Raw genomic sequence first — 18,320 nt, forward strand, 5'->3', positions numbered from 1 at the left:
ATTTCGTGGGAATTTTGGGCTCAAAAATTTGAAAAAGGGAAAAAGGGAATATTAGCACTAAAATGCCTCAAATGTGGGAAAAACTGTAAAGACAACATCTTGACAAATTTTATCTTATAAATAATATTTTAAAGGCGATTTAAATATCAAATAAATCAAAGCAAACAATTCTATTGACTTGTTTCATTTGTAGGCGATTTCTGCTTTAGTGCTATGAAGTTTTCGTTCTTCCCATGCGCTATGGGCAAAAGTTTTTTTTTTATCTGTGACATTTGTAAGACTGCCAACTGGTAGAGCAATTTTAATAGATAAAGGTTGGTGGCATTTTTCGTATTATTAAGTTGCGTAGGTTTTAAAATCGTGCTACATGTCGTAAAACGTAAATAATTGGTAGTTTGTACAGCATGTGTGATGTAAGTGACGAGAGTATTTTTCACACAAAGAAACAAAAACTTTCATCAGGTAACAATGAAGACAATAGTGAAATACATGTTAAAAAACGTGTCACATCTGCCAAAACATTTCAGAACTCGTGGCTGCAAGAAGAAAAATTTCGAGGTTGGTTGCAGCCTGTTGATAGCGACAAGAATAAAGCATTTTGCCGAGCTTGTAATGTGGCTGTTTCTTGTGGCAAAAGTGAATTGGAAAAACATGCAGTTACAGGTAAGCATGTCAAAAATGTTAAACAAATAGGAAGTAACCAAAGCATTTTGAGCTGTTTTGCAAAAAAAGATGAAAACAAGGTGCATGTTGACAAAGTGAAGACTGCAGAAATAAAACTAGCAACTTTTTTCGCTGAACATAATGTTGCATTCCAGGTAGTTGAGCATTTAATTCCAGTGATTAAGGAAGTCTTTAGTGATTCGAAAATAGCTGCCGATATTACACTAGGTCGCACAAAATGCACACAAGTAGTAAAAAACATTGTTGCACAAGTAGAAACAGAAAAGACAGTCGAGACACTTAATTCACATAACTCTTTTGTTACAAGATTAAAGACTGTAACACCAGGTCTGATAGTTCTTAACTGTATCTGTCATACATCTGCTATAATAGCCAGCAAAGCATGCGAGAAACTTCCCCGGTCATGCGAAGAATTATTGCGATGTGTGTGCAGTTATATTTCTGGAAGTGCTAAGCGGTGTGCCATTTTGCGAGAGTTTCAAGAGTTTTTTAACACTGAACAGCGTAAGTTGCTCAAATTATCTGGTACAAGATGGTTGGTATTGCATCAATGTGTTGTTCGTCTTCTAGAGAACTGGGAACCTTTGCAACAATACTTCCAACTTGCCATTGTTGAAGATAAACTTAAGAGTGCAGAGTTCATTTTTAATGAACTACAGAACCACTACACCAAGGCATATTTGCTTTTTCTCAAGTATGTTTTGACTTATTTTAATTCTTTCAATGCACTTTTTCAGTCAAGAAAAATACTTATACACAAGTTGTTGGAAGCATCTAGCACCCTGATAAACAATTTTGCACAAAACGTTTTGAAAGCTGAGTGTCTCAATCAGCTGAAACAGACAAATGTGAACCATCCTTCAAATTTTCTCAACTTAGAGTCTATCTATCTCGGACCTGAGTGTAAGAAGTTTTTGCAGTCATTGCCGGAAGACTGTGCCTCGAGTGTCCAGCAGTTCAGACTGAAGTGCCTTGAGTTCTACATTTGTGCTACAGATGAAATGAAAAAACGTCTGCCTTTGGACAGTGAACTCTTTCGAGAAATGAAATTTGTAGATCCAGCTGTTGCACTTGAAAAGTCAGAGAGAAATGAAGTTAAGGATTTAATCACTTTAGCTTCGCAAATAGGCGGATTTGATTTGAATAATTTAGCTGTCGAATGGAGAAGTCTGCAACATAGTATAACTGATGTGGATCAGAAAAAGAAGTTATTAGAAATGGATATTGACACAATGTGGGATAATATCTCTCAAATAAGAGATTTCAGTGACAAATTGTGTTTTCCAAACTTAAGTAGACTGGCTAAATGTGTTCTCTCTCTTCCTCATTCCAACGCAGAAGCAGAGAGGATTTTTTCAATGGTGACCGATATAAAAACCAAAATAAAGGAAGAGGATGGGTGAAGAGTCCTTAAATGCAGTTTGTGTTGTCAGGTCAGCATTTCAAACAAATAACATTGACTGCACAACTTTCAAAGTGCATGAAAGCCACCTAAAACTTCATAACAAGAAGAATTTGTACTGCACTACAAATGACGAAAGTTAAAATTAATTTTTTATTTAACAGTGAATGTGTTTGTGTAAATATAAATTGAAATAAATACCTTTACGTTAATGTTAGCTCTAAGAGTGTTACTAATTTTTTTTTAAAATAGCACGTGGGAAGTTTTGTAGAAAAATGGGATTTTTTTTGCCATAACATGGGAATTTCACATCTGTCTGGTTGGCAACACTGGCCGAAGATTAACCCCCTCAGATCGACATGTCCTTCGGGCTGGTTCGTACATGTTCGGGTTTGTGTTTTTTTTTTTTTTTATCTGTACGTTCAATATACAAACATTGCATTATTGATTCAAAGAATTGTAGACCAATGTTATTTTATATTTTTTTAAGAGTAAAACACATGCACAAAAATATTTCTTTGTTACTAATTATGAGATTTTCAGGTAAGTTATTGAGCTATTTCTGTTTGATTTGTTAGGAGATTAGTTTTGTCAGTTTACAAGTTAACATTGCTTGTGTTATTCTTGGCAAGTAATAATTTCTTATATAAATTTTTGTGCACTATAGGCTTATTTTTTTAAATTTTAGGTAGCTTGTGGGGATTTCATCTTATGTTCATGAGCGCACAACGTATACAATCATAAGAAATGTTTTCTGCGGGTGTGTAGCAGTTAACCACATTTAAGTAAAAATATTTTAAAATAATTGTTACCAGAGCTAAATTACATTCATGTGAGTGCACTTAATATAATTTGGGGTATTGGAGGAAAAATTATAAATTCCTTAAGTGTTTTTTACTTCCTGACATGTTTAAAATTATTATTCTCTATGAGGGTTGTTTGATACTGCAAGTAGTTTATCATGTTTAACATGTGGATAGGTTAGGATTATTTATTACAAATCTGTAATATTGAGATACTGCCCTTGGGTTAGCTGGATTAAAAATACAATGAAATTTGTTAGGTCAGTAACATTATACGTACAGTGATTCTAAGTACAGTGGAATTTACATTTGGTTAGCTTAGGATAGCGCGAATTAAAAATTCTGTAAAATCAATTGAACGGTTGGATGTTACTAACCTAATCTAACCAACCAATATACATTTTACAGTGATTTTTTTAGGTTATTATCTCACGTTGCTGCTTTTTGTATGCAAAATAAACTTTGGACACTTTTTTTTTTTAAACTTTAAATATGTACCTGTATTTACTCTGAAAAAGTTTTTTCTAAATTCAGACTGGTTTTTGAGAAATCACTGTTTATAAGTTTCATTGCATTACCTGTGCAGTAAAGGGCCTGTGACCATGTTCTTTAATTGAGTTGCAGATCCTGTTGTTTTTCATACACAAATTTTGTATTTTTTATTTGGATATTGCATTGCAGTAACGTAAATTATAACATTAAAAAAGTTATGTGACTTATTGTGCATTTCAAACCCAAAGCATCAGTCCTTGAGAGCGATATTTTTTAGCATTTTGTAGGTGCAAAATTCTGATTTTTTACGTGAGACAACACATAACCTGACATATAAAATAAATTTTCATTTTGTAACAAATGATTCCTTTTATACGTCAGGCTACGTGCTATTGCAGGTAACTAATCTGCGCTTTGCGCCTAAATACTGCTATAAAAAATCACTGTCAAGGGTTGGCATTTTGGTTTGGATACACATTAGAGACTCGTAACTTTTTTAAAACTATTATTTACATTTCATTGGGTTATAATATGCAAATAAAAAATATATATATTCTTATATATATGGAAAACCACAGGATCTGCAATGCAATTAGAGGAAAAAATGGCGACAGCTGCTTCACTGCATAGGCTGTCTAGTGTGACCTGCAAAATGTGATTTCTTGAAAACCAGTAGGAATTAAGAAAAGCTGTTTACAGTTTTAATAGAGGAAGGTTTTTAGTGTCTGAAAAGGTATTTTCAGAATTTTATAATTTAATTTATGGATAAGCAGCAACAAAAGAAAATAACCTTTTTTTTAAATTTAGCTAACCAACCATTCACATGATTTTACAAATTTTGTATTGTTTATACTTACCTGCTTGAACATTAAACTACTGTTAAACCATTTATTTAATTTTTTTAAAATATCTTTGGGAATTAGAGCAGTGTAATCGAAGATGTTTACTGTATTGATGATTGATTTACTTTATTGATGCGCAACGAAGTTGTATAATTGTTGGTTTGTTTAAGCAAATTCAAGCATCAAGGGTACTGATCAATGGTTTTTAACATTATACTTACTTGAGTCCATTGGTAAAACGTTAAAACACTGGATAGGCTAAATTTCCATCAACTGCTTATGTTTTTTCCTCATGCTCACTTGAAAACAATTACAGGGTTATACTGTAGTTCACAGTTGCAATACTTGTTTAGGTTAGTTACATAAGTGCTGTTAAATCACGAAAATGGTTAGGGAAAGGTAACTTCTTCATAACTACTGTAAAATGGTGTAAGCAATTCTTTAGGTAAGTTTACCTAGACTTTAAAAATAATTTATTTGGCGAAGTACGTAGTACTAAGAATTACTATTTATCATATTTGGTTTGTGTGGAAAAGTTGTTACTCTAGGAAATTTCTGAATCCATCTTTGTAGGAATATAAATTAATATTATTAGAAGCAAAAAATACAATGTGTGGTATATTTTAATTTTCTAACTCCCTCTGAACTCTGCAGTTATGCGATTAAGTATAGATAATAATTGTAAATCATTGCAATATACACCCGACACATTTTGTAGTGATTTCACAACTGTACTATGAAGTAATGCCATCGACTGCTGCAAAATAACATGCTGACATCTATTCTCGTGTAGGCATTTTGTTGATACGACTAAAATATGAGCATATAGGATACATATAGAATCTTACAAATTTTGGTAACCTACCTACTAATACTCTCCCCGAAGACTTTGATTAGATACTTAAAAAAAAAAAAAAAAAAAAAGAACTGCTTATGTGACATGCATTACATGAAATGAATTCAACTTGTAAACATTTTGCTTGTTAAATACCTAGTTTTTCTGCAATAATGGGCACAAGAGCTTAATTTTACAACTCAATGTTGCTGAAGCATCAAATAGAATTATGTTTTGCATATAATTTTTTTTCACATGCGGTAAATGAGTTTTTTTCAAAAAGTATTTGGAAAAAAATATCTGTTTGAAAGGACAAAGAAAAATGTTAATTGTCGTACATAAATGAGAATTTACCAAAAGTATTTGTGAATGTATCAAAATTCTAACTAAAATGGTTTTGAAAGTAATTTATCATTCTGGGGTACGCATAACTTTTTTCTTTGATACATTTATTTATCAGTTTCATTTCTCTTTAGTACAATATAAATCATTTAACTTTGATTTCTTTTTTGTTTCAGGCTTGTGGAGAACAGCTTTTTTTATCTACTCTTTGGCTGGCCAATGTAAAGAAGCAATTATTTCATGAATGCAGCGAGAGAGTTTATTTGATGTATTTTTAAATCACTGATAATATTTATTGATGTATTTTAAAATCACTGATAATATTTGTTTTGTGGCTGGAAGATGGTAACCATGGTGACTTGTGAATTTTTATGGAGGATTAATAAAAAGCAGTAAAATTTATTAATGTTTGTCAGAAGGAATTTTTTTTTCCAATAATCAATCAATCATCTACACACTACAGTAACAATTTTCCTTAACTCAAATAATATTTCAATACATATCTTATAAAGTATTCATATATGTACAATATAGACCAATTTTGAGCTAGTCTGATATCAGCATATTAGTTATTATGAACATATACTATCAGAACTACCATTTGCATATAGTGCACATACATACATAACACTAGCCAACAACCATTAAAAAAAAACACTACTATATACACTTACATAAAAAAAAAATCATAGACAAGTACAGATTATTCACTATTATATTCTAGAGCCAATTCCAATAAGTGTATTATCAACAAAAGAAAATAATTTTTTTTTAAATAACAATATTTTGATATGATGGAAAATCTGTATTCTGAAGTTCTTGTATACTATGTTTGGTATCAATCAATGTAAATTAATCAATCTTTGATAAAAAATATCCCGAAAATGATTAATAAATAAAAAAAAAAAATATTGCCAACCAGCTCTGGGTTTTGCATGAAGGTTCAACTTCTCTGACTTCTGAGATTACAGACAAGATTTTAATTAATAATACTATTGGCTTCATTACTAGATTATCTTTCAACCTATAATTTATTATTTGAATCAGTTCATTGAACTGAAATATTTGCAACAATTTCTTTAAATGTTCATGAACTTGGATTATTTAACATACAAATGTAGGTAGGCTTACTAGACCTTTAATGCTAGAAGATTGTAATCACATAGGCCTAATTTCACATTTACAACTAAGTCTTGGAGCTGATTTACATTAATATTTGTGCTAGCTAGACTTTGTAATATTTAAAATTTTATTTTCTGCAATGTTCCAAAGAGCATTGCTCTATTTTGGAACAAAACAATTTAATCTGACAGTTTGTTACAACCATAGAAAAGAGAGGGAGGGAGTTACAACACTATTCTTCATAAAACAATGCACATTAGCCTGTATGAAATGAATTAGATCTAACATAAGAACTACAAACTGCACATTTGCACTTAAAATATTCATCAAACAGTTAGGGAAAGAGATTAAACATAACACTTAATTCTTAAATCGTCATACTACATTTTAGTTATCACACTTATGTTTGTATGTGAACAGAATCAGATATTAGCACTGCAAATGCACTTTTAACACTAATAATTATATCAAACACAAATGATATCAGTAACATCATACTTCATTTTTGGTGTTACAGTAAGCTTCCATAAATGTTTCTTTTTCTCAGAACACACATCAGAAAACTTTTCTTGAATTTAAACATTAAAATAAATTTTTAAATAATGATTTGTTACATAGCAAACCTTCAAAATATGATTTACTTCCAATTTTTGGATAAACACCATTGAAGTTTTGCATTGTTTGCCATGGAAAACTATGGAAATAAATAATTAAAAATATAAAGACACAACTGAATCAGCTGTAGTTGAACATACAAAACCAGCGAGGAGAATAAAAATATAATAAAATATAATATGTTAATATGTTCACTAAAGGTATGCAATGGATGGAGGATGCCCTACATTAATAATAATTAGTAACAGAGAACAAAGCAAATTTGTAGAGAAGAGACTTAACATTAGTAGAATAATAAAATTCCGAAAAGGGCCGTTTCAAAAATTGCAAACATTCCTACACATAAGAAGCCCTTAATCTCAAAGACTTCATTCAGTATACTGGTCATTACCTGCTGCTCACGATCTGTAAAGGTAAGGTAATTAAATTAATGGGGGAAAAGGTAAAAAGCATTATTTGGTTTGTGGTCTTATAAATGTGGTCATTAGAGGCAAAAATTAGGTCTCTGTGTTTAAGTGCTCACTTTTCTGTCACCATTCTCAGCAAGGTCATTAATGGATCTTTTGATAGTGGGGAACATAGCAAACATTGCAGTGGTTAGTTGGTTTTCTCAGAGTTCTTACGTTACTCCACCCATCTGTTCTGTCATTAGGTATATCATTAGCATTTTATAGCCCTTCATTTTTTTGTAATGATCTAGAGGTCACCAAGCTGAAAGCTTAATTCATTTCCTTCATTGACAGATATAAGGGTTTAGGATTTGAACCAAGCAAGATAAACATTTTAATGTTGCCTGCTTCGTCTTCTATAGAAAATAAAAAAATAAAAAAATTGCTGCACTTTTTAAGGCATTAAAAAAATTGTTATAGCCGGTTTCACTGTCTACATATCCCGGAATAGTGTTATCTTTATCACTTTTGGTACAATTTTTCAAAATATCTCTTGCTAGATCAAAAAAACGATGTCATTGTTCACGTTCAAAAGCTGTAGCTATAGGTATTTTTGTTTTCCTAACCTATCTAAAACTAAGTGTATTTTGGAGGGGTCCGGGTTAGGGAGGGACCTAGGTGCGTCTCAGGCCGAAGCCTATACGCCTAGTCATGCTGGGATTAGCCATGCAGGGAGAGGGTCGCATGCATCATGTGCTAGGAGGGGATTGGCCAGCCATGGCAGCGATTGGCGCTATGACTAACTCCCCTCACTCTTAAATCTAGACTATAACTAGAGATAGGTTGGGCCCAGGTAAAAACTGCATAGACACAGGGAAAACCCTGGGCATATTCATGCGGGATGCAAATTGGCATGCATTACGTGAAGGAATTTACAGGAGACAGAGGATGGTCTGGATGCACTAATATTTATAAATATTGATTTTATTTTTTTCCTTATAAAAAAGGCAAATCATTTAACTAAATATCGGTAAACGTAACATATAATGATTTAGGAGAGCAATATTTTTAAAACAATCAGTAAATTTCTTACCTCGGGACAGTGTTTTCCTTAACTTTATTTCTGTTAAAAATTTTTTGGTAAATATGTAGTGTACGGATTAGCGCCAAAAAAAATCGTACAAATATGAAATAACTTTCATTGTATGCTCTTTTACGTCCTCTTTTCAAAACCGTCTGCGGAGATAAAAAATTCCAATTACTTTTGGAGATATCGCCGTTCTTATTTTGCAATACAAGACGTATGTAATCATTCGACCGTCGCCATTTTATATTTTGCCGTGTGCGCGTTGACGTCGACCCAAGTGTCGAACCAGCTCGCACAGCCCGCTATGCCACGCCAACGCCTTCTCCTGCCCTGTGTTGCGTGTGCGCCGATGTGCAGTGCGGCTAGGGCGGGGGGGGAGATTCGCTCGCTAGGGGAAGTTTAATGTAAAATACATAAGAAACATTCTTATTTGTAAATTGTTTACATTATTATTTGAAGGGTCGTGTTTTCTTTATTGTAAATAGTATATTATATTGTATGAAATGTTATGTAGAATTAGTTCTCACGTGTTCACCGGGCGCCAAGGCCGTGGCTTCCGCCTGTGACCATTCAGCGTGTTCCGTGGGCTCGCGAGGAGGGGTGGGACGCGAGCGCTGGGTCGCGCGAGGCGGGGAGGTAGGCAGTCGGCAGCTGGACTTAGAAGGCGACAGACGTGTCTACGAGAGCTCTCCGAGACGGTGAGAACGGGCGTGGTGTTTCGCTGCAGTTCATGCATTGCCGAGAGGAAGTGATTCCTCTGTCACAGTCGTGTGGTCATTTAGGTGTGTCATCGTGTCATTCAGTCGTGGCGTGCAGTCAGGCACTGCTCTCGCGTGCGTGTTTTCTCCGGCAGTTTACGAGTCGCGGAGTTTTTTTGCGGGCTGGATTTTCGCCTTCGTTTGCACGGTAATTATCGGGTCTTGCTCCTCACGAACGGGACATCACGTATTTTCCCATACAGTAACAGTGCGTGGAACCGGGCTTCGCCCTACAGGATCAGTAACAGGCGGGAACACGGCAGCCCCTTGTAAAGGGTTTGATTTTCCGTATATAAAGAACCTGGAAACCGTCTTTGGATGTATTAATTGCTATCCTGGTGACTTAGTCCCTTGGCCACGCGGCCCGAACCCTCTACCGAACACTGAGTAGCCAGCTAAATACTATCATTCAGGGGCTAGTCGGCCAGGCGACGACAAGTGTCGCCCAACTTGGTGGCCTATCAAACATTTTCAAATTTTCAAACTTTCAAACTTTTTAAATTTTCAAATTTTTCAAAGTTTCAAATTTTTTTCAAATTTGGGAAAAATCTGGTAAAGACAGTGAAAGTGCAGGTCACGTACGCCACGGGACGGGAAGGAAGGCACGCAGGTGCAGAGGAAGTCGGCGCGACAAGTCGGCGCGACAGAGCGGCGCGGAGCGCAAGATAACGAGTCGGCTTGTATTACGGCGCGTCTCACGCCGGGATCGGTTGAGCGATAAGGCGGCGGAGATACCGCGTAACTTCAGCCGGGAGGGAAAGTGTCAGGCGAGCCTGGAACGCGGAGATAACAACCGCGAAAAGGATAACATGTTATCGGCGGCAGGGAACACGGGAAACACGTGTGCGTGGTGTGACTTAACGTATCCAGTGACGAGTGACATGAGAGGGGAGACAGAGGAGACGTGTCGGTGTCCGTGGGGCACGGCGGTGAAGGGGGAGGCTCCCGAGGCGAGTGACGGACAGTTCGCGGGCAGCGCCAAGGACAGTGTGACGCGTGTGGACAACTACGGACAACTGCCAGTTGCCATGCGCCTTGTACCGGACTCGACATCGTTACCGGAGTTTGCCGGAGAACCACATGAGAATCCTAGGGCATTCGTCAGGGTGTGCAAACCCAGGCTGCGACATGTGTCAAAGGACAACTGGGTTGACAAAAAGTGTGGACAGCTACGAGGCGGGGCGCGGACATGGTGGACGGACACGGGAAGCTACGTGGTAGAGTGGGAGGAGTTCGTAAAACTGTTTGAGAGACGTTTTGACGGGCAGTCAGCACGAGTCAGTTGTCAACAGATGTTGTACAGTGAGAGGCAGGCCGAGGGCGAGGGCGTCTGGCCGCCTGGATCCAGAGGGCTCTACTAGTGTAATTATGCCAGTGATTTGCGAACTCTTATTGGCAGACTTGAGGCCATTTATGCGAGGTGCCACGGGACTGGACTTGTCGGAATTCGTGGAAAGGGCGCGTGAGGTGGAAGCAGATGTACAGGCGAGTAGACTCGGAAGTGGACATCAGAGGACCCGCCGCGAACCACGAGCGGCGAACGTAGTAACACCGGAGGACGCTTTGGCAGTGGTCCCGTACCAGACACCGACCAGCAGCCGCGGTGCGCGGACGCCGACGGCACCTAGACCAGGGACAGCAGCCCGGTGGGACGAACCACGGGCGAACAGGGAACAACGAGGAGGCCGAGCACCTCGCTGCCAGTACTGCCGCAGCACAGAATACCATTGGCATGGGGAGTGTCCCACTCGTGCAGCCGTGTGGGCCAAGATGGAGCAGGAGGGACGCAGTCCGGTAAACTCCCAGTAGGGGGCAGTGACACAGCCGGCCACTGTCCCCGGGACTCCCGCCCGGCGGATCAACAGAGAGACAACACGGCGCCGATCGGATGTGATCGGGGCCTGGGCGACCCGCCCCTAACACGCCCCAGGTCCCCGACGAGGAGCGGCGTGCGGACAACAGTACCACTGGCCAAGACACTACCGACAGCACCACTGTCCCCACCAACCAACTTGGCGCGAATGGCTGTGGCAGACACCCCGCGCAGCAGCAGCAACGCAGCAAGGGCCACTGCCCCCCATGCCACGTCACCTGGCGACGTCCGGGCCCTATCAGGGGCGGCAGCAGCGCCAGCGGTGCGCGAGGCGGAGCCAGCCAGCCTGGGCAGGCTGGGCAGCGACGGGGCTGCACTTCTGCGGGTGCCTGTCCGCCTGAATGGGCGACCCATCCACGCCTTGGTGGACACGGCAGCTACCCATTCCTACGTCGCGGCTCACCTGGTGGAGGAGGGGAGCTGTCAGCCGGAGCGGGAGGAAGTCCTGCTAGCAACAGAGGGAGCCAGCGCGCCCACGTCTGGGCGCGCCCAGATAAACATCGAGATACGTGACCAGTGCAGTCGGACCACCTGTCTAGTGATGCGGAACTTACGGGAGGACCTGATCTTAGGCCTCCCGTGGCTGATCCAGGAGGAGGCGAGCATCGACGTCAGTGAGGGTAAGCTACATGTGGGAAAGCAGGGCCGCAGAACGGTGTACGGTGTAGGTCACCCACAAACCCCAGTTTCCCACACACCTATCAGACTCGTGGAAATCCGCAATGAGGTTCCACAGGAGTACCAGGAGCTGTTCGAGGACGTGCTGGCCCAGCAGCCAGGGGTATTCGCCACCACTGATTTGCTGAGGCGGACCACGGTAGCGGAACATAGTATTCCAACCAAACCGATTTTTGTCAAACCTCACGGCTTTGGAACCAAGGAACGACAGGTCATTCAGGAGCAGATTGATGAAATGCTCCAGAACAGCATTATCGAGCCTAGCGAGGGGCCCTATAACAGCCGGGTCGTCATGGCACGGAAAAAGGATGGGACATTGAGGTTTTGTGTTAATTTTAAAGCCATAAATTCTGTCACCATTCCGGCCCCACCTCCATTAATAAATATCACAGACGCTCTGGCGGGTCTTGGCGATGCCACCATCTTTTCATCCCTCGATTTGAAGTCGGGATATTGGCAAGTGCCTCTCCACCCAAGAGACCGCCCAAAGACAGCCTTCACTGCTCCTGACAGCCGCAGGTTCCAGTTCTGCGTCATGCCGTTCGGGTTGATGGATGCCCCCGCGACGTTCCAGGCCATGATGGTCCGCGTCCTGGACGGGTTCGTTGGCAAGTTTGTCACGGCCTACCTGGCCGACGTGATCATCTGGTCACGAACGTGGGAGGACCGTGCACGTCATTTGGCCATGGTCCTCGAGCGGCTGGCGAGGCATGGGCTGACCTGCGCACCGCACAAGTGCCGTCTGGGGGCGAGGGAGCTTCAGTTTTTGGGACACCTGGTCAACGCGGAGGGGTGCAGGCCTCTCCCAGAGCATCTTGACCTGATCGCCGCGAAACAAGCCCCCCGAACGAGGAAGCAGCTGCAGCGGCTGCTAGGTCTGCTTAACTGGTTAAGGACTTTCATTCCGGATTTTGCCTCAGTCACAGCCCCTATGACAGACTTGTTATCGCCCAAGACTAAGTATCGCTGGACGGCGGAGGCCGACCATGCCCTGAACACGGTCAAGCGCCTGTTCAGGGAGAGTCATACCCTGGCACGTTTGCGACCGGACGAGCCCCTGTACTTGCAGACGGACTCAAGTCAGGTCGGTATGGGGGCCGTCCTGTATCAGCTGGGACCCGATGGCGAGCGACGGGTCATTGAGTATGCGAGCGCGAAGTTCGGCCCAGCAGCACGCAGGTATGACGTGAATGAACAAGAGTGCTTGGCCGTGGTGTGGGCGGTAGGCCGCTACCGGCACCATCTAGAGGGGAGATCATTCACATTGCGCACAGACAGTCAGTGCTTAAAGTGGCTTGACACAATGCAGGGAAGGAAGTCTAAGTTCACCAGGTGGGCCATGGCGTTGCAAAACTATGACTTTCATGTAGAGCACGTGCCGGGGAAAGCCAACCAGTTAGCTGACGAGCTGTCCCGGCATCCCGACCCACACACGGAGTACGAGGACGAGGGGAGCTGGGAGGACCTGGTGCCCCCACAGGGCCGCCGGCGGGCAGACGAGGTGGTTCCCGAGCCAGCTACCCTAGTGACAGTGACACAGCCAGAGCCCTTGCCCGACCCGAGCCCCGCGAACACGCTGGATGCCCTCTTTCAGGCAGTGCATCAGGCTCAGCTGGGTGACGCAGATACGCAGGCAGCAGTGGCGGAGTGCAGCGAGCGTGTCATGCCGTTCCAGCGCTGTCTGGAAGGGGTGTTACAGACCCGGGTACCAGGCAACATGGAAAGGTGGTGTACCCAGGTACCAGCAGGGGCGCGGGCTGAGGTGGTAAGTTTTTTCCATGATTACACACTCGCAGGACATCCCGGGGCCGAGCAGACCCTGGAGGCCTTGAGGCAATCATTCTATTGGCCCGAGGTGACAAGCGACGTCAGGAAATACGTCAGGCAGTGTCACACATGTCAACAGCGGAAGGTGAGGAGGACGGAGGGGGAGGAGCCTCAGCGCCCCCGCCGGCCTCAAAAGGCTTTCCAGACCATTGCAATTTATATAATGGGCCCTTACCCCAGGACCGCCAGAGGTAAACGTTTTTTGGTAGTGGTGACAGACTTGTTTACCAGGTGGGTGGAGGCTTACCCCACCTCAAATGTAAGGTCCGGCACCTTGGTGTCCTTGCTGGAAGGGGAAGTGTTTCCTCGGTTTGGGTATCCGAAGGTACTGCTCAGTGACAACGGATGTCAGTTTCGAGGTCACAGATGGAAGGAGGCGTGTGGGAGGTGGGGTGTGCAGCACCACAACACACCCACATATCACCCCAGGGCGAACCCGACCGAGAGGCGAAATCAGGAAATCAAAGCACAGCTTCGCCTCCGGTTGGGTGACGACCACACCAAATGGGACATTCACATCCCCAACCTCCTCTACTGCCTACGACGACGTACCAGTGCTGTCACGGGGTACTCTCCCGCGGTGCTGGTGCAGGGGCAGAACCTGGCCCTCCCTGGGGAGTGCCGGGTGGCCTCAGCAGCAACAGAAGGGGAGTGGGGGGAGGAGCTTGGGGAAAAGCTGAAAGTTATCAGGGAGCAGGCCAGGGAAAACCAGGAGAGGTATCTGCAGCACCACACACCGCAGTCTAGCAGGCCCCCAAACATGCTGTGTCCAGGGTACCTGGTGTACGTTCGCCAACACCCACTGTCCTCCAAGGCCAAGAAATTTCATGCCGGACTGGCCCCCAAATGGCAAGGACCTCGACGGGTCATCCGCCAGATGGGCCCACGTCCTACCTGGTTCAAACACAAAGTGGGCGACCGGCGAAAATACACAGAGACGATCTGCGTATGATCGCCGGGGAGGCATCACTGTTCCAGACACCAAACGCAGGGATAGAACAGACCAACTCTCCTACTCCACGCAGGCACCAGCAGACTGCGGGGAATGGGCGTGGTGCAATCACGCCGACACGTGCGCAGTCCGAACGTACCAAGGTGACACAGGGAGACACGCCCCCAGACCAGGACAGGAGACGCGGACAAAACGCTGACGTGGGGGGCAAGATCCTACGGCCAAAAAGGGGAGAGAGTCACTCCAGGCCCTGGCACCACAGGCCGCGAGCAGGACAGACGCGACAAGGGGACAGACGATGAAGGCGGCATGCGCGGAGTCGGACACAGAGGGGGAGACACGGGCCCCACTCTGGCCCTTGGACATGAACCTAAAAGACTCAACATTCACTATGATCATTACAGAACCGGACCCTGAGGGAGAAAAGATGACAGAGGGGACATGGGCCCCACGCTGGCCACTAGACATTAGTCTGACAAATTCAACATTCACTATGACGGTGACGGAGCCTGACTCTGAGGGGGAGGAGACGGCAACCCCCATACAGCGAGAGGTTCCTACCTCCCCGAGTCAGGGGACTGACAAAATCGTCACATCCACCCCTAAGGCTACCCCTTCCCCACCAGCTGGAGCAGAGCCGATGACAGACTCTCGCCCCACACGGGCACGGAGGGCCCCCGCGTACTTGGGGGATTATGAGTGTTATCAAATGGCTGTGGCACAGCAAAGGGACGCGGCACCCCGGTTTAGTACACAGCATTGGTTACCTTTCTGCGTGTGGGACCGACACACTACACCCCTCCCTAATCAGGATGCGCATGTATTTCCCTTACCCCCCAGTGCAGTGACGTGAGAGTAAATGAGAGACGTTGGCGGACATAGCGGTCTCATGGGAGGGGGGGACATTTGACGTCGACCCAAGTGTCGAACCAGCTCGCACAGCCCGCTATGCCACGCCAACGCCTTCTCCTGCCCTGTGTTGCGTGTGCGCCGATGTGCAGTGCGGCTAGGGCAGGGGGGGAGATTCGCTCGCTAGGGGAAGTTTAATGTAAAATACATAAGAAACATTCTTATTTGTAAATTGTTTATATTATTATTTGAAGGGTCGTGTTTTCTTTATTGTAAATAGTTTATTATATTGTATGAAATGTTATGTAGAATTAGTTCTCACGTGTTCACCGGGCTAAGGTCGTGGCTTCCGCCTGTGACCAATCAGCGTGTTCCGCGGGCTCGCGAGGAGGGGTGGGACGCGGGCGCTGGGTCGCGCGAGGCGGGGAGGTAGGCAGTCGGCAGCTGGACTCAGAAGGCGACAGACGTGTCTACGAGAGCTCTCCGAGACGGTGAGAACGGGCGTGGTGTCTCGCTGCAGTTGATGCATTGACGAGAGGAAGTGATTCCTCTGTCACAGTCGTGTGGTCATTTAGGTGTGTCATCGTGTCATTCAGTCGCGGCGTGCAGTCAGGCACTGCTCTCGCGTGCGTGTTTTCTCCGGCAGTTTACGAGTCGCGGAGTTCTTTTGCGGGCTGGATTTTCGCCTTCGTTTGCACGGTAATTTTCGGGTCTTGCTCCTCACGAACGGGACATCACGTATTTTCCCATACAGTAACAGTGCGCGGAACCGGGCTCCGCCCTACAGGATCGGTCACAGGCGGGAATGCAGCAGCCCCTTGTAAAGGGTTTGATTTTCCGTATATAAAGAACCTGGAAACCGTCTTTCAATGTATTAATTGCTATCCTGGTGACTTAGTCCCTTGGCCACGCGGCCCGAACCCTCTCTACCGAACACTGAGTAGCCGGCTAAATACTATCATTCAGGGGCTAGTCGGCCAGGCGACGACAGCGTGAATGCCTAAATAACAGAAATTTTCCATTAGGTAAGGTTAGTTACATTATAAATACTTCAAAATAAACAAAAATTTAAAATAATATCAATTAATTTTACTTGTATAGTTTTAAGTATTTATAATGTAACTGACCTGACCTGACCTAACAAAACGGGATAAAGGTAGATTAGGTCAGGTCAGCTAAGGTACATTATAAATATAGTAGAATCCCGCTAATCCGAACTAATTGGGACCGAACCCTGTTCGGATTAGCGAAAATTCGGATTAGGCAGAATTTTCATATAATGCCATATATTGTCTTTTTGAGGCGTATTTAGTGTCTGATATGTCAAATATGTATGAAAGGTCAGACAAAAAATACACCTTTATTATTTAGCGTAGATATTTAGTATCTTATAATATTTTTAATTACTCACATAGCCTAAACTGCAATTTCAAATATTCCGAGTTTAACAAATCCAACAGTCTACATTACGTGACAACATTAGGTCAAAATGAAGGGTGGTTCGTGAGTGTGTATTAGCGGAAGGGCAGTGACCTTCAACCAGACTAAACAAAGCCCCCATCCTCCTTCCTGCATAGGCTTACGCATTTCTCTCCTCTTCCGTTCCCAACTATGATGAGTCAGACAGTCAGTGCGTCACATGCTACTGCTGTGTCACCTGCTACTGCGCACTTGACCTGTGTTTTGTGAGCCCTTGTGAGCGGTGTGAAAGTGTGGTTTTTTACATTCTGTGCTTGTCCCTGCTGTTGGTCATCATGACAAGCAAGCGTAAACATAACTCGTGTACATTAAAAGAAAAACAGGAAGTGCTGAAAAGACTTGACAAAGGTGAAAGTGCCACTCTGTTATCGAAAGAATTCGGTGTCGGCAAAGCAACCATTTCCGATTGGAAAAAGAACAGAGGTAAAACTGAGCAGTTTTGTACTACCACAAGTGAAAAAATTATTGAAAAACGTAACAAAACGACAGTGTCTTCTTACGAAAAATTGAAAGAAGCACTTTTTTCGTGGTTTACCCAAGATAGACAAAAAGGAATCCCTATCACTGGTCCTCTGATTCAAGAAAAAGCGCTGCAATTGCACAAGCTCATGGATGGTGACGCATCAATTATGGCTAGTTGCGGTTTCTTATACCGATGTAAGAAACGACATGGAATCAGACAGCTTACAATAACTGGGGAGAAACTGTCAGCGAACAACGAAGCAGCTATTGAATACCTTGAGCAGTTCAAAGATATCATTTCTTCCTACTCGCGACAGCAAGTTTATAACGCGGATGAGACGGGACTTAACTTTAAAGCATTGCTTAACAAAATTCTTGCATCACAAGAGGAACAATCTGCACCAGGGTTTAAAATGGATAAACAACGCTGCCGTCGTCCGGGGTCTCGGGCTCGAGTCCCGGTGCGGTTCCTAGCGGGAGTGGCTGTTGCGAATGTAATGAGTCCGGGTGGGCACCAGACTAGTTCTGGTGCTAGTCGGTAGTTGGGTCGTGGGGTCGATTGCCCTGCGTGGCCTACTAGGACCGTCGGCGGTGTTACGTGGGTCTGAGAGATTCCCTACTCGGCGGTGGTTGGGGATAGCAGGTTTAAAGAAGCGTACGCTGGAGTGAGTTAATAAATGACGTGTGTCATTTATTCAGTCGACAGTGGCTCTGGTGTAACATTGTCGGTTACACGCCACGTCGTACAATAGGTGACGTTACAAGATACAAAAGGAATGTTACACGAGGTTGCGTTATATAAGTTCACGAATGTTACGTGGAGAAGTGC

The 18,320-nt window shown here is 43.6% G+C and overlaps 1 protein-coding gene across 1 annotated transcript; it reads left to right on the plus strand.

The window, feature by feature from the left end:
* Window positions 1-316: 316 nt before the first annotated feature.
* LOC134545130 (uncharacterized) lies at window positions 317-8,315 on the plus strand. Its single transcript, XM_063388553.1, has 2 exons — window positions 317-2,476; window positions 5,577-8,315. Exon 1 carries the CDS (start codon window positions 405-407, stop codon window positions 2,085-2,087), a length of 1,683 nt encoding a protein of 560 aa, XP_063244623.1. The 5' UTR covers window positions 317-404; the 3' UTR covers window positions 2,088-2,476; window positions 5,577-8,315.
* The last annotated feature ends 10,005 nt before the right edge of the window (window positions 8,316-18,320 follow it).

This window comes from Bacillus rossius, unplaced genomic scaffold (assembly GCF_032445375.1).
Source record: "Bacillus rossius redtenbacheri isolate Brsri unplaced genomic scaffold, Brsri_v3 Brsri_v3_scf59, whole genome shotgun sequence".
Taxonomy (NCBI): Eukaryota; Metazoa; Arthropoda; class Insecta; order Phasmatodea; family Bacillidae; genus Bacillus; species Bacillus rossius.

Coding starts and splice junctions, on each gene's coding strand:
- LOC134545130 (XM_063388553.1), top strand. CDS start 405: ATGTGTGATGTAAGTGACGAGAGTATTTTTCACACAAAGAAACAAAAA.